The following is a 15,005-nucleotide window of genomic DNA, read 5'->3' as shown; positions in this document are numbered from 1 at the left end:
TGGGAAGATGGCGGCTGTGTCGGTGTTTCAGGCACCGGTCGGAGGCTTTTCTTTTGATAATTGCCGCAGGTATGTTCATGCTCAGGGGCGCGATCGGGACGCGAGTAGGAGTTCCGAACCCGGGGTCGTGCCGGAGCTGGGCTGCGGCCTAGGTCGGAGGCCTTAGGCGAGCGTGGGGATGATGCCCGCGGCCGAGTGACTCAGGGAATCGGGCCCCAGCGTGGGCTGCTTCTGAGACCGGCGCGGCTCTCTCCCCTTGCCTGTGTGTAAGGATTTGGTCCTTCCTGTGTCTTTAGTGGGGCGGGGGTCATAGCCCCAGTCTCTTCTTGCTCGCGGATGGTGCTGATGATGGGAGAATCCAGTAAACAGACGAGGGTGGAAGCAAACTGAGTTCCCTCCTAAGCACCCACTCTTCGCGCCAGTGGTCTTGTCCTCTAACACTTGCTTTCTGTGTCTTCCCTTAGGAATGCGGTCTTGGAAGCTGATTTTGCAAAAAAGGGGTTCAAACTTCCGAAAGCTCGGAAAACTGGCACTACCATCGCGGGGGTGGTCTATAAGGTAAGCCGAGATAGGCCGACCGTAGCAGTAACTGACCTTTTAACAGTAGTTAGACCACTTGGACTCAAACTTCCAGCTAGATCTGCCAGTGCAAATGTCAGGGTGCATCATAAAAAACGGCTTTTATTAGGAAATGCTTTAACCAGGAGGTTTTACCCATTAAATAGTTTGTATTTATTCATTTTGAAGTTTTAGATGTGAGGGCAATTTGGTTTTTCCTAAGGTGCTCTAGGAAGCGGGATGATATAATGGGAAAGCACAGAATTTGGGATTAATTGGTTAGTCTAGATGTTTAATGCATTTATACTGCTTCTATTGAACTGCATGGACAGTTCAGTCTCCCCTGTTTTGAGACAGGGTCTCATTATATAGCCCTGACTGCCCTGGAACATAACGGGTAGATCAGGCTGCTTTAAACTCCCAGAGATTTACCTGCTTCTGCATTCGCTTCTGGAACGTTGGGATTAAGTGATTACTGGCAGGCCACTCTGCCCTCAGCTTTCTTCACAGAGTTAAAACTCCATCCATCAAATGGAGAGAAATCCTGAAATAAACTGTAAAAATCATAAAGGCTAGTGATTAATGTTGTTAATGGGTAAAGAGAGACACATTTCAAAAACTGATAGAGGTAGCTGTTTCCTTGATTTTTCTCTGTATAGGTGTGTGTGCACATGCTATGGGAAAAGTGGAGAGGTCAGAGAACAACTTGGTGGAGTCTATTCTGAGCCTCATGTGGGTTCTTGCAGTGGAAGTCAGTTTAACAGACTTGCAGGGCTAGTGTTTTTTACTCGCTGAACAACCTTGCTGACCTAGAAGTGGTTATTTTGTTGGAAAGATTGTGGATCTTCATTCTACGTTTTTTCTTTCCAGTTTAGATCTGTGATTTGTAAGGAATTTACTGAATCTCTGAGCCTTGATTGAAGATGAAAATAAGTCTTAATCACCTGAGGATTTAGCCGTAACATTTATTAAGGATATGCTGAAAATGTAGGACAATAGTTTTGGTAGGAATTTTGACTAGGGATATGGAATTATGGGAGCAGAGAATGGCCAACATTGCTTTTCTTAAATAATTCCTTATGTATATAAATTATTGAAAACTTTTTTTTTCCTTTAAAAATAGGATGGAATAGTTCTTGGAGCAGACACGAGAGCAACTGAAGGGATGGTTGTTGCTGACAAAAACTGTTCAAAAATTCACTTCATATCTCCTAATATTTAGTAAGTATTGATGAATTTGAATTACTCTAAAATCTTCTGGTGCGTTGGGACTAAAAATGGACCATTATCAGCATCCTCTCTGCAGCCTGCTTGCTGTTGAGACTGTGTTTTCTAACTCCCTTAGATGTGTTTCTGGGCTGGGGTGTATGTCAGCTGGTAGAGTGTTTATGTAGTGTGCACAGAGTCCTGGTCTTTATCATCAATTAGCACTGCAGAAAATGGGAAGTGGTGGTGAAGCCTGTGATTTGAGCATTGAGGAGGTGGAAGCAGGACAATCAGAAGTTCAAGGCCATCCTTAGCTTCATAGTGAATTTGAGACTCTGTGTCAAATAGTTGAAAACATAACTTGGTCACCTGTACTCCTCATGGCCAAGTCTTCCTATTGCTTTAGTCTTTTTGAGTTGGTAGAAAGTTCTGCTTCCTATGTGCCTCTTGAATCCATTCCCTCCTGTTTTCCTCTCTGCTGTGACCTTTATTTGGGTTCTTTTTTCTCAGCTGGGCAGTTTTAGCTAGACAGTCTTGATTTATTGTTTCAGAACTGAGTAAAGAAAAAATGGAAGAGAAAATTATAATATACCATAAAATAACAGGTACGATAGGGTATGGGAAGATGGAGAATAAATCACTTAGTTCTTTTTTGTTTGTTTTTACAGTGGTGTGTGTTCATGTGAATGTGCGTGCATGTTTGTGTTTGTGTGTGTGTGTGTGTGTGTGTTTGTGTCACACACTTGTGCCATGAAATCATGTGGAGATCAAGAAATCTTGTGGAGATCAGAATCTGCTTCTTTTTTTTTTTTTTTTTACTGATGTAAAAAAAGTATGGCTCTTTTGCCATACTTCTGTAAAACACAGAGCTGATCATGCTCCTTTCCTCCTCTTTAAAAACTTTTTGAGAGATGTTATGTTTCTACATTATTTTCTAGGTAAAATTGAAATTCTTGGGTGATATTTGAGACCTCAGGCAGTGTGTGTTCCAGCTTCTTTCTCTCATGTTATTCCTATTCCTCTTAAGTGTAAGCTTTCTCCTGTGCTGCTGCCTGTGGCTCTAGCTAAAAACAGCCTTCCCCGGATAAGAGCAGTTAAGAGCCCTCAGTGCACAATCATAAGGACCAGAGTTTGGATCCCAGCACTCACTTCAGGCTGTTCACAAACACCTGTAATTCTAGTTCCAGGGCATCCAGTGCTTTCTTGGGGGGTTTCTGAGGGTACCCCACACACAGATGTATGCAGACTTTCACACAGATGCATGCACATACAGACATAAATAAGATTTAAAAAACAAAATAAAAACACTCTTTTCTCCTTTTTTACTTTTAGACTGTTTCTGTTCTTCCAAAGCCAGCCGGGGAGGTGGGGGTAGGGTGGGGTGGGGGGAAAGAAACCCCTTGCATTAACACTCAGAACTCTTTCTCTTCAGGGCTTCCAAGGTGGTTCAGCAGGTGAAGCTGGTTGCCACCAAGCCTGACTTGGGTTGGATCCTTAGGATCCACATAGTGGAAGGACAGAACCAAATTCTGAAAGATGTTCTCTCACTGTCACATGCCTACATGGTACAAGTGTGTTACACACACAGACACCACACACACACCTCACGCCACACACACACACACACACACACACACACACACACACACACAGAGTAAAGACAAACAAAAAGAAATTGCTTTATTCTCCATCTTCTCATGCTCTATTGTACCTGTGTTATTTTATGGTATATTATAATTTTATCTTCCATTTTTGTCTTTACTCAGTTCTGAAATAATAAATCAAGACTGTCTAGTGTCACTATTGAGTTGTAAGACTTTAACACACTGCCTTCTTCCTTTGTACAATTTGGTTACACTTGTAATAGGACTAAAACATACACTTTGGGGCGGAGAAATGAATTGTTTGAAATGTCCCATTGCACCATAGAGAATATATTTTTATGTAATTAGTTGTGTCTCCTCAATTTTAAGTTTAAGGTTGGTTAGACAGAAATTGCATTGCATTCTACTCAGAACACCTCTCATGTACTTGAACTTTGTGGGGTTAGCCAAGAGGCTGTACTTGTAATTGAGCTTCCTGGTAATTGACTGCCAGTGATGTTTCTGTGGTGCTTTTCAGTTGCTGTGGTGCTGGGACAGCTGCAGACACAGACATGACAACCCAGCTTATTTCTTCTAACTTGGAGCTCCACTCTCTCACCACCGGCCGCCTTCCCAGAGTTGTCACAGCGAATCGGATGCTGAAGCAGATGCTTTTCAGGTCAGGTTCCAGGGTGTGCACTTCTGTAGAATCGATTTTCTTCTCTTTTCTTTCTTCTTTTTAAACCTTAGATTTTTATTCTGAAGATGTATAGAAACTAGGGAAAAATATTCAGAAGAACATTTTGTTCTAGAAATCAATTAGAAAGCTGTTTTTAGGGGGCTGGGGATTTAGCTCAGTGGTAGAGCGCTTACCTAGGAAGCGCAAGGCCCTGGGTTCGGTACCCAGCTCCGAAAAAAAGAACAAAAAAAAAAAAAAAAAAGAAAGCTGTTTTTAAAGCATTTGATAATGAAATGGATTGTATGGTCTGATGTATCATATGGGGTCATTTGCCCTGAATTGTGGCCAGTGTAGTAATTTCTTGAAGCATAGAGAGAGATATTATTGGATACAACCACTTTTGCTCACAGTAAAACCATACTTCATGTTGTTTTGTAAATCCTGTTCATTTCCCCACCATTTAAACACAGCTATTTTTCTGTTTTTGTTTGTTTGTCTTTTGTTTTTTGAGACAGGGTTTCTCGTGTAGCTTGGCTGGTGTGGAACTATCTCTGTAGACCAGACTGGCCTCAAACTTTCAGAGATTTACCTCTGCTGGGGTTAAAGACCATACTGCCCGGCTAGCACAACTGTTTCTTTTTTCTTTCCATTTTAGCAGCAAAGTAGCAATACAGTGAGAAGTGACTTGTAGTCATGTGGGGAAAGTGTGGGGAAAATAATATGACTTTTTTTTACCCAGACTGCCTTTCTCACTTGGCCTTGCAGACCCTTGCTAAAATAAAGTGTTCTTATGCATGTTTTGTGTTTTTCCTTTAACTCTGAGTTAAGGGATATTACTGTGTCCCGTTTAAAATAAATACATGTAAGCCAGGCAGTGGTGCTGCACACCTTTATATATATATATATTCATGAATATATTATATTTACATGTATGTATAAACATATGCAGTATATTTACATATGTGTATGCATATGGTTTTCCAAACTCCCATTTTGTTCTAACTCCCACACACAGTTCATAGAGTCTCGTTTTTTCCCCATTAATAATCACATTATTTATGTTTGTAGAGGTTTTGATGTTTTAAAATCTTAAGTTGGTTTTCTCATGTGTGCTACATAAGTGGGAAGCTGTTTTTCTAGATTGCTTCTCTGTGATAAATATTCTTTTTTTTTTTTTTTTTTTCCTGGAGCTGGGGACCGAACCCAGGGCCTTCTGCTTGCTAGGCAAGCGCTCTACCACTGAGCTAAATCCCCAACCCCTGTGATAAATATTCTTACTGAAAACAACTTGGCAAGGAAAGGGTTTACTTCATCCTACAGGCTACAGTCCATCTTCCAGGGGAACCAAGGCAAGAATTCAGGTCAAGAGCCTGAAACAAACCACAGAGAAACCACTGCTTACTTACTGGCTTGTTTTCACTAACTTTCTTAGCTAGATTTTCTCCTCCTATACAAGATTTCTCTATAGCTCTGGTTGATCTGGAACTTGCTGTGTAGACTGGGGAGGCCTCAAATTCAGAGATCCACCTACTTCTGCCTCCTAGGTGCTGGGATTAAAGGTTTTGTCCATCACTGCCCAACTAGATTTTTTTTTTTTTTAAATATTTGTAGTTCAGAACCACATACCTAGGAATAGTACTGCCAGAAGAGGGCTGGGCACTCCTACATAATTAGTAATTAAGGATTAAGAAAAGTGCCAATCTAGTAGAGATAGTTCTTCAATTGAGGTTCCCTGTTCCCAGGTGTGCTGACCACCAAGATCAGCCCTCACAAGTTTATTACAGAGGAAATAGTGCTTGATTTTCTTCTGCCTCACCCTTAGCATGTGAGCAGTGAGCATCAGACACCTGTCCTATGAATGCCATGAGCTCATTGGCCTAGAGAGGTTTGTATAGGTCACGTGGCATTTAAAACAAATAGTGGCCAATAATTATAAATCGGGAGATTTAAAATAAAAATAAAGGGGCTGGGGATTTAGCTCAGTGGTAGAGCGCTTACCTAGGAAGCGCAAGGCCCTGGGTTCAGTCCCCAGCTCCGAAAAAAAGAACCAAAAAAAAAAAAATTTCTGTCCTTTTTTAAAAATTTAAAATAAAGGTAGAATGATGTGACCATAACTTTTAGGGGTGTTGTGGTCAATGTCACCTTTGGAGTATATTTGTCATAGCTCTTACTTTGCTGCGGTGTGTTGCCCTTGTCCTCTGGCTTTTCTGAGTGTTTGAGGTCCTTGTAGGATAGCTCTGCATTCTCTATGGTGTTTGTGCAGGGAAGTTAGTGACTTAGTTCCCACTTTACAGATGAGATACCCTAAGCTGGAGCCATAACTCTCCTCTGCCGCTCAGCCCTTTGTATACGAAGCCATTGTGCTAATGGAGAGGAATTATTACTACCAAACAATGCTTTGGTTATAGCATGAGATCAATTGATCATTTATGATACTGATTTTAAAAAAATGATAGATATTAATTTTAAATATAAAGCTCCCCCTAGTGGATCATATGGGCTATTACATAGAATTTTTATATTTGTTTTTAAGGAATTTCTCAAAGCAATTTAGCAAATATTTAATCTCTTATATGGCTTAAGAATTCTGTAGTTGCTCTTTTTTCTTCACCATTGCTTCATTTTTACTTAGTATAGTTTGTAAAAGTTACTTATTTACTTATTTTATGGGACAGGGTCTCACTGTATCTACCCACTGTGTAGATCAGGCTGACCTTGAACTTACAGAGGGAGAGATCCACTGCCTCTGCCTCGAAAGTGCTGGCATTAAAGGGTTTGCATTACCATGCTTCGCCAGAGTTAAATTTTATCTAATGTTTTGAGAAAAAATTTAAATTAAATTTAAACCAAGATAACATTGTCCTTCATATCTGGTGTCATTTTGGGTGAATTCCATAAAGTGAGAGTGGTTGGGGGGAAGGCTTTGCATTTGACTTTAGTGCTTTGGGTCAAGATCTGCCAGCTGTAACTTTGTTGGGTCATGTAACCTTTTTTTAAAAGTTTTTATTTGTGTTTGCGTGTGCATTTTCTCTCTCTCTCTCTCTCTCTCTCTCTCTCTCCCTCTCCCTCTCCCTCTCCCTCTCCCTCTCCCTCCCTCCCTCCCTCCCTCCCTCCCTCCCTCCCTCTCCCACAGAGGCCAAAGGAGAGCACTGAATTCCTAGAGCTGGAGTTAAAGGCAATTTTGAGTCACCTGTTGAGAAAACTCAGAACTTAGCTTAGGTCCTCTGTAAGCATCAAGCACTCCGAACTTAAGACACTTCTCCTGCCCTGTCTTAAACTTTACAGTTTTCCCCCTCTTTGGAAAACACCAGTGATAGTTTTTGTCTCCTTGACTTATGAGGGAGAAAGGGATCCACATATGCATCACATTCACAGCACCATAAGTGTGTGAGTGTGATAGTTTGAAAAGTAAAAAGCAAGGCTGATGATGGTGTTTGTAATGGGACCTAAATGTTTTTTATTTGACTTTTTTCTGCTACAGCTTCATGTGTATGTATTTACAGAAATGGCATGCTAGGACGTTTAGTGCTTTGTACCTTCCCTGTGTACAGTGCTGTATTGGTTAGTAGAGAGCTCAGACTCAGGAGTTCTCTCCAGCCCAGAGAAGAGTACTAGAGACCTAGCACCACATGAAATAAGGGAATACTTAAGTGAATGAATGTCTGTTAGAGGTGAAGACTGAACTTTGGTAATTTCTCAAAGAGACCTGACCCACAATTTTTTAAGTACCAATTAGTAGTAATATTATGCCAATTACATTAATATATAATTAATTATATAGTAAATAAGTATACATATTATTTTAGTGTTGTCAGCTTACATGAACCAGCTTTTGATATCATGTTAATGGTATGGTCCATTTGAAGATATTTTCACGAATATTTGGATCTTGCATAATTCCTCAGGCTGTATTTTAGAATAATTTCTTGGCTCCAAAAAATTCTGTGATTCATAAAGGCAGATTTAGCCTTGATACACATTGTCAAAACCAGAAGATCATGTCACAATTAATAGTATACAAGAAAAGGTATGATTTTTTTTTAATTTTTTTATTTTTTTTTTTTTTATTAACTTGAGTATTTCTTATATACATTTCAAGTGTTATTCCCTTTCCCGGTTTCCGGGCAAACATCCCCCTCCCCCCTCCCCTTCCTTATGGGTGTCCCCCTCCCAACCCTCCCCCCATTGCCGCCCTCCCCCCATAGTCTAGTTCACTGGGGGTTCAGTCTTAGCAGGACCCAGGGCTTCCCCTTCCACTGGTGCTCTTACTAGGATATTCATTGCTACCTATGGGGTCAGAGTCCAGGGTCAGTCCATGTATAGTATTTAGGTAGTGGCTTAGTCCCTGGAAGCTCTGGTTGCTTGACATTGTTGTACTTTTGGGGTCTCGAGCCCCTTCAAGCTCTTCCAGTTCTTTCTCTGATTCCTTCAACGGGGGACCTATTCTCAGTTCAGTGGTTTGCTGCTGGCATTCGCCTCTGTATTTGCTGTATTCTGGCTGTGTCTCTCAGGAGAGATCTACATCCGGCTCCTGTCGGTCTGCACTTCTTTGCTTCATCCATCTTGTCCAATTGGGTGGCTGTATATGTATGGGCCACATGTGGGGCAGGCTCTGAATGGGTGTTCCTTCAGTCTCTGTTTTAATCTTTGCCTCTCCCTTCCCAGCCAAGGGTATTCTTTTTCCTCATTTAAAGAAGGAGTGAAGCATTCACATTTTGATCATCTGTCTTGAGTTTCGTTTGTTCTAGGGATCTAGGGTAATTCAAGCATTTGGGCTAATAGCTACTTATCAATGAGTGCATACCATGTATGTCTTTCTGTGATTGGGTTAGCTCACTCAGGATGATATTATCCAGTTCCAACCATTTGCCTACGAATTTCATAAACTCGTTGTTTTTGATAGCTGAGTAATATTCCATTGTGTAGATGTACCACATTTTCTGTATCCATTCCTCTGTTGAAGGGCATCTGGGTTCTTTCCATTTTCTGGCTATTATAAATAAGGCTGCGATGAACATAGTGGAGCACGTGTCTCTTTTATATGTTGAGGCATCTTTTGGGTATATGCCCAAGAGAGGTATAGCTGGATCCTCAGGCAGTTCAATGTCCAATTTTCTGAGGAACCTCCAGACTGATTTCCAGAATGGTTTTAGAAAAGGTATGATTTTTAATGATCATGTCATATTCTGTTGTGTATAATACTTCATTCAGCCATTTTTCCATCTTTTACATCACTAACAGTGCTGTGATAAACATATTTCTGTATATTTATTTCTCTGACTGTATTCTTGGGCTGGCGTTCTATAAGTAGGCTTTTTGGATCAGGGCGTTTGTGTTGTTTTAGTGCCTTGCATGTGCTGGGCAAATGCTCTACCATTGAACTTTGCCCCTAGCCCTCTGATTCAGATTTTAAGGATGCTAGTCATTTGTCTAAACATTTTAGATTTCTTTTTGAAGGCACGCAGTAGGTATTATGGTCTGGAAGGGACTTTATTCAGATACCTTCTGCAGCAGACAGTAGAATAGACAGCTCAGCATTGGTGGGTACATGCATCTGCCTTTCCGGCTTGTATGCAGTGTCTCAGGTTTCAGTCTTGACACTGCTGGTAACAAGCCTTGGACCAGATGTTTCCACAGTTAGAGGGCTCTGTTCCCTCTTTATGCTGAGACTTGTAAAATAAATAATAAATAATAGTCTTTTAAATTTGTTTTTAATTTTGTGCCTGTTGGTGGGTGAGGTATGTATGTCAGGTACCTTGTCAGTCCTTGGAGGCCTGTCTGGAGTCAAAGTTACGTACAGGCAGTGGTGAGCCTCTTGATGTACGTGTTGGGAACTAAATTTGGGTTTTCTGTAAGAGCAGTACATACTCTTAACCACTGAGCCATCTCCAACCATCTTAAAAAAATTTAAAAATACTTTAAATTGCATATATTTTAGAGTGCGTATGTGTGCGCACGTGCATGAAAGAGAGAGAGAGAGAGAGAGAGAGAGAGAGAGGAGCATCAGTGCGTCTGTTGGTGTTGGTGGTGGTGGTGGTGATGCACATGTGGAGAAGTCAGAGGATAACAGAAGAGTTGATTCTCCCTTTCCACCATGTACGTCTTGGGGATTGGACCTCAACTCATCAGGCTTGGCAGCAAGCACCTTATCTGCTGAGCCATCTCTGGCTTCTCATCATGTTGCTCCTAAAATTCTTGAGTTTTTCACTTTAAACATGGAAAATTATCAGCAGTTGGTGCCTGGATGCCACAGTTGTGCTTCTGGATGTCGTGTAGCTCTTCCCAGTCAGATTGATGGCTTTGCTCTTACATTTGTGTTTTAGTGCATGGCATGGCAAGTAAGTTTGTGTTGGTTTCAGTTTTCTTTTTAAAGAGCTAAAAGTTTAGAGTGGAAAACTTTAAATCCAACATGTTCAGTTTTATCTTAGCCAAGCAGTTTGTCTTGGTGAAAAACTGAGCCAATCTAGAGACGGGGATCTATAGAAATGATCACCAGCTAGGTAAAGAGTTCAACAAATGTCCAAGACCTGAGTGCATATTCCATGGTGGGAAGATGGAGGGAAACATTCTTGTTTGTGCTCCTCAACACCTTATTCTGTTGGTTACAGCAGCTTCATAGGTCATGATGGAGCTCCGCATGTCCTGAAGGATGCAACAGTTTTCTGTTTTACTTAATAGCATCTGTGATTATTATGTGGTGGGTTTATTCAGAGGGAAAGGGTGTTGTGACATGAACCACTGTGTGTTGAGACTGCTTGTTAGAAGAGCTGTATGGCTTGAATTTAGCAGCTCCTCACTATTCACTAGCTTGGTAGCTTATTATCCAGTGCTGATAGTCTTTGAAATAGCAAGTTCTCTATGTCTCTAAGCTTTTTGTCTTGTGTTTCTTTTGTTTTATCCCCCCACCCCCTTTTTATTAAAATGGGACTGATAGTGCTTTTAAAAAGATGGCTGTGTGTCAGATCTCAAGTGAGTCATGTGGTATACTGCACACAGTTTGCAGTAGCTAATTGTAGACGTTCAACTGATTGTAATTCCCTGCCTGGTTCCTATGCAGGCAATAATTCCTTAGTGAAACATGTAAGGAAACCCTTGTCTGACTTCTGCAGCTTTTTGCATAAGCTACAGTGACTCGGGACTCAATTCTTCCCTTGTGTCTATTCTGACCACCAGGTATCAAGGTTACATTGGTGCAGCCCTAGTTTTGGGGGGAGTCGATGTTACTGGACCTCATCTCTACAGCATCTATCCGCATGGATCAACTGATAAACTGCCTTATGTCACCATGGGTGAGTGTTAGGTTTTTCTTGTTTCAGACTGGAAAACAAATGGGCCTTTCAGAGAGCTATTTCCATCGTTGAGGGAGGCAACAGTGCATTCTAGTGATGTTGCTTAGTCAGCAGCATATGCCTATATATTCATGTTACTTCTACCTATATATTCAGTGTGGGGGTGGCGTTTGAGAGAGGGTTTTTCTATGTAGCCCTGGCCGTCTTGGAACTCATTTTGTAGACCAGGCTGACCTTGAACTCACAGAGATCCACCTGCCTATGCTTCTTGAGTGCTGAGATTAAAGGACTGTGCCACTGTGTCTGGTTGGCTTTAGAAAAAGATTTTTTATATAATTGGATAAAGAATTAAGTGAACAAATTTAGATAAAAACTCTTGGTTGTAAGGATTTATTTATTAGATACCCACAGACAATAAACAACTATAAAACTATGTTAATAGCAATGTAAGGAAGTAAAAAAATACTCAGCTAAAGGCTACTAGTGTAGGTAATATTGAACTGTGGTCACATCAGGTGTTACTTTGGAGAAACCAGACCAAGGATATATGGGAACTCTTTGTTACTTCTAACTATATGAGAATTTGCAATGATCTAAATACAAAAGGTTATGAATATCCTAAGAGGATCTGGGAGTTGTGGGCAGGCAGAAAGCAGTGGAAGCTTGGGCAGGTCCTGGGAAAAGGTGATATTGAAGTATACAGAGCCCTCTAAGCAGGTGGAAAGACTGAGTGGAAGTCACACCTTTCAACATGCTGGAACTGATAGAAAGTCTCTAAATCATTTTAACTTCTTACATTTATTTATGTGGGCAGGTACACATGTGCCACACATGTGGTTAGAGGACAACTTATGGAGTCAGTACTCTCTTTATGTGGGTTCTGGGGATCACACTCAGGTCATCTAAACTTGTGGCAAGTGCTTTTTACCTGCTGAGCCATCTCATTAGCCCAAGAGGCCCTTTGATGAGGTTAGAGTGACAGGGTCCCTTTTACTGGACTGTGGAGAAGCTTAGTTTCCTCCCTGTGAAGTGTCAAGTGATACCAGGCTGTTGTGAGTGGCACGGTACACAGGGGAAATCTGAACCAATGCCTGATCTACCAACAGTTGCAATGTTTTTTGGGTCAGACTTTTGTGTTTGTGGTTTAGCTCCAATTGCTCCTTTTGTTTGCTTTTGTTTTAAAATTTTTGGAGAGTGGTAAAAATTTCCTTAGACAAACTGACATTTTCAAATGAAAATTTATATTAAATTTCCAAATCAAATTGTGTAAATCTGGTTATCTGTGGTTGCTGTTTTTCTTGCTGTTTGCTGTCTTACCTTTCTGTCTTGGCTCTGGAGCTGGGAAGATGGTCTCTCTGCATAGTTGAAAGTTACCAGTTGGAGACTTTGTTGTACCATTGTGTGGTCTATCCCTGTACAAGGTGCTTTATAATAGATGTTTCCTCCGTGCTAGGAAACCAACCTTACAGCATGAGTGGGTCTTTGTAATTAATGTTTCTGTTTCAGAAAGGATTTCATATGGCTCAGGATGGCCTCAATTCTTTATGGCCTTGAGCTCCTGATCTTCGTGTCTCCACTTCCCAAGTGTTGGGGAGTGTAGGTGTGCATGACCATGCTTTCATATATATTTGGGTCTTTATAATTATCTTAAGGTGAAGATACTATAATTTAAAGATTGTTCTAAAGTGATTTATTAAAAATGTCTTTCTATTGAAGCACTTTTATTTTTCCCCTTCTAATTCCTTGAAGTGGTAGTAAAGGGAGAGTTTTATTTTGTTTTTTTGTGGCACCAGAGTTTGAACACAGGGCCTCAAGTATGGTGAGTGCTTTATCACTGCGTTAGGTACCAAGCCTCAGCCCTCTTCTTATTGTGAGACATTATCTTACTTACAAAGTTGCTTGGTTTGGCTTTGAACTCACTTTGTAGCCTAGACCGGCCTTCAACTTGTAATCCTGCTGCCTCAGTCTTTTGAGTAGCTAGTAATATTAAACTATGCCATCAGACTCAGCTTCATATTTTCTCTTAAAATAGGTGGGGTCTTGAGACAGCAGGGTCTTTGCATAGCCCTGGCCATTCTGGAGCTCACTGTGCAGACAAGGCTGGCCTTGAGCTCCAAGAGATTGGCTTTTGGAATGCCGGGATTGAAGGCCTCTGCCACCATGCCAGGCTTGGTTTCATTATTTTTTTATTTGAAAGATTTTGAACTTGAGAAAAATAACAGAATACAGGTAAGCCACACTTCACACAACCGTCAGTCTTCTCCTGTGTGAGGTGTCGCCATAGATCCTCACCTGTCCTTCAAGATGTTCTTTCTTTTCCAACAGTCTGATAAAAACCACCCATTTCAGGACATTTAACTTGTCTTTGTCTTTTGTTTTTGTTGTTTTGAGACACTCTGTCCTAGCTGTCCTGGAACTCACTCTGTAGATCAGGCTGGCCATGGACTCTAGAGATCCACCTGCCTCTGCCTCCTTGGTACTGGATTTAAAGGGGAGTGCTACCACTGCCTGGCATGACATTTAACTTTGATACCAAGCATTTTAAAAATGGGAAATGGAATATCCTTCTCTTGTATTTGAACTGTAGTGGCTTGCCACGTGCTTGCTGACTTTAGAAAAAGTTGTTTGAAGTAAGTAGTGCCTATTTTGCTTGTGCTTTGTCCTGGCTTGCCATGGTCTTAGGCTGTTATGAACTTAATTGAGTTCAGTACAACAGGTCCATAACTGGATTTGTAGAATGTTTCTTCTCTCTCACTCATGTACACACTCACACAAGCTTTGGGACAAGTCTTTGCACACTCTGTAACCTGGCCTGATCTGGAATTTGGTTTGTAGACAAAATTGGCCTTGACCTTACAAAAAGATCCATCTGCCTCTGCTACCTGAGTACTGAGATTAAAGGTGTTTACCACTGTGCCCAGCTTGTAATATATTTCTTCTTTAGCCCACTGTCTGCTTTTGCTGTCCTAAAGGACTGAATTAAGACTAACGTCTGATTTAATAATGTAGGGAAGTGGTTAACGCTGAGAGTTGTTTTTTCATTTGCCCATTTGTTCCTCAACTATTTGTTTAGATTTTTATTTTATTGTTTTAGGCATGGTCTTTTTTTTAAGATTTATTTTATATATCTTTAATATATATTAAAGATATATAAATATATATATAAAATTTTTATACACACACACACACACACACACACACACACACACACACTATAGCTGTCTTCAGACACACCAGAAGAGGGCATCAGATCCCATTACAGATGATTGTAAGCCACCATGTGGTTGCTGGGATTTGAACTCAGGACCTGTGGAAGAGCAGTCAGTGCTCTTAACCACTGAGCCATCTCTCCAGCCCTAGGCATAGTCTTTATGGAGCCCCAGCTATTAAATAGCTTGCACCAAGATGGCTCAAACTTATAGATCCTCAGCCTCCCAAATGCTGGGAGGAGAGGTGTATGACCATTCCTGCCAGTCCTTCAACTGTTTTATTGAGTAAGATTTGTTGAGAGGGTCTTTACCTTCAAGACAGTCGTGTAGTAGATAGATGTCTGCAAAGGCTGGGTACAAAGGCCTGTGGGATCCGTGGGAGGAAGGGTTACTTCTAAACTGTTGTGACGCAGGGAAAGTTTCGCTGGGTCTTAAAAGGAGTCTTGTCATTCATCTGCCAGATGTTTATTTGGCAGCACCA

At 41.0% G+C, this 15,005-nt stretch overlaps 1 protein-coding gene across 1 annotated transcript in view; it reads left to right on the top strand.

Moving 5' to 3' along the window:
* The window catches only part of Psmb7 (proteasome 20S subunit beta 7), a 59,971-nt gene continuing 44,966 nt past the window's right edge, over positions 1-15,005 (top strand). The window contains exons 1-5 of the mRNA NM_053532.1: positions 1-69; positions 465-558; positions 1,682-1,779; positions 3,886-4,026; positions 11,200-11,315. Of these exons, the coding sequence (NP_445984.1) occupies positions 8-69; positions 465-558; positions 1,682-1,779; positions 3,886-4,026; positions 11,200-11,315 (511 nt within the window). The 5' untranslated portion in view covers positions 1-7. The remainder of the gene's footprint in view (positions 70-464; positions 559-1,681; positions 1,780-3,885; positions 4,027-11,199; positions 11,316-15,005) is intronic.

The sequence above is a fragment of the Rattus norvegicus genome, chromosome 3, assembly GCF_036323735.1.
Source record: "Rattus norvegicus strain BN/NHsdMcwi chromosome 3, GRCr8, whole genome shotgun sequence".
NCBI lineage: Eukaryota > Metazoa > Chordata > Mammalia > Rodentia > Muridae > Rattus > Rattus norvegicus.
Note: the sequence above shows the minus strand (reverse complement) of the source record. Positions and strands in the feature narration are given on the sequence as shown.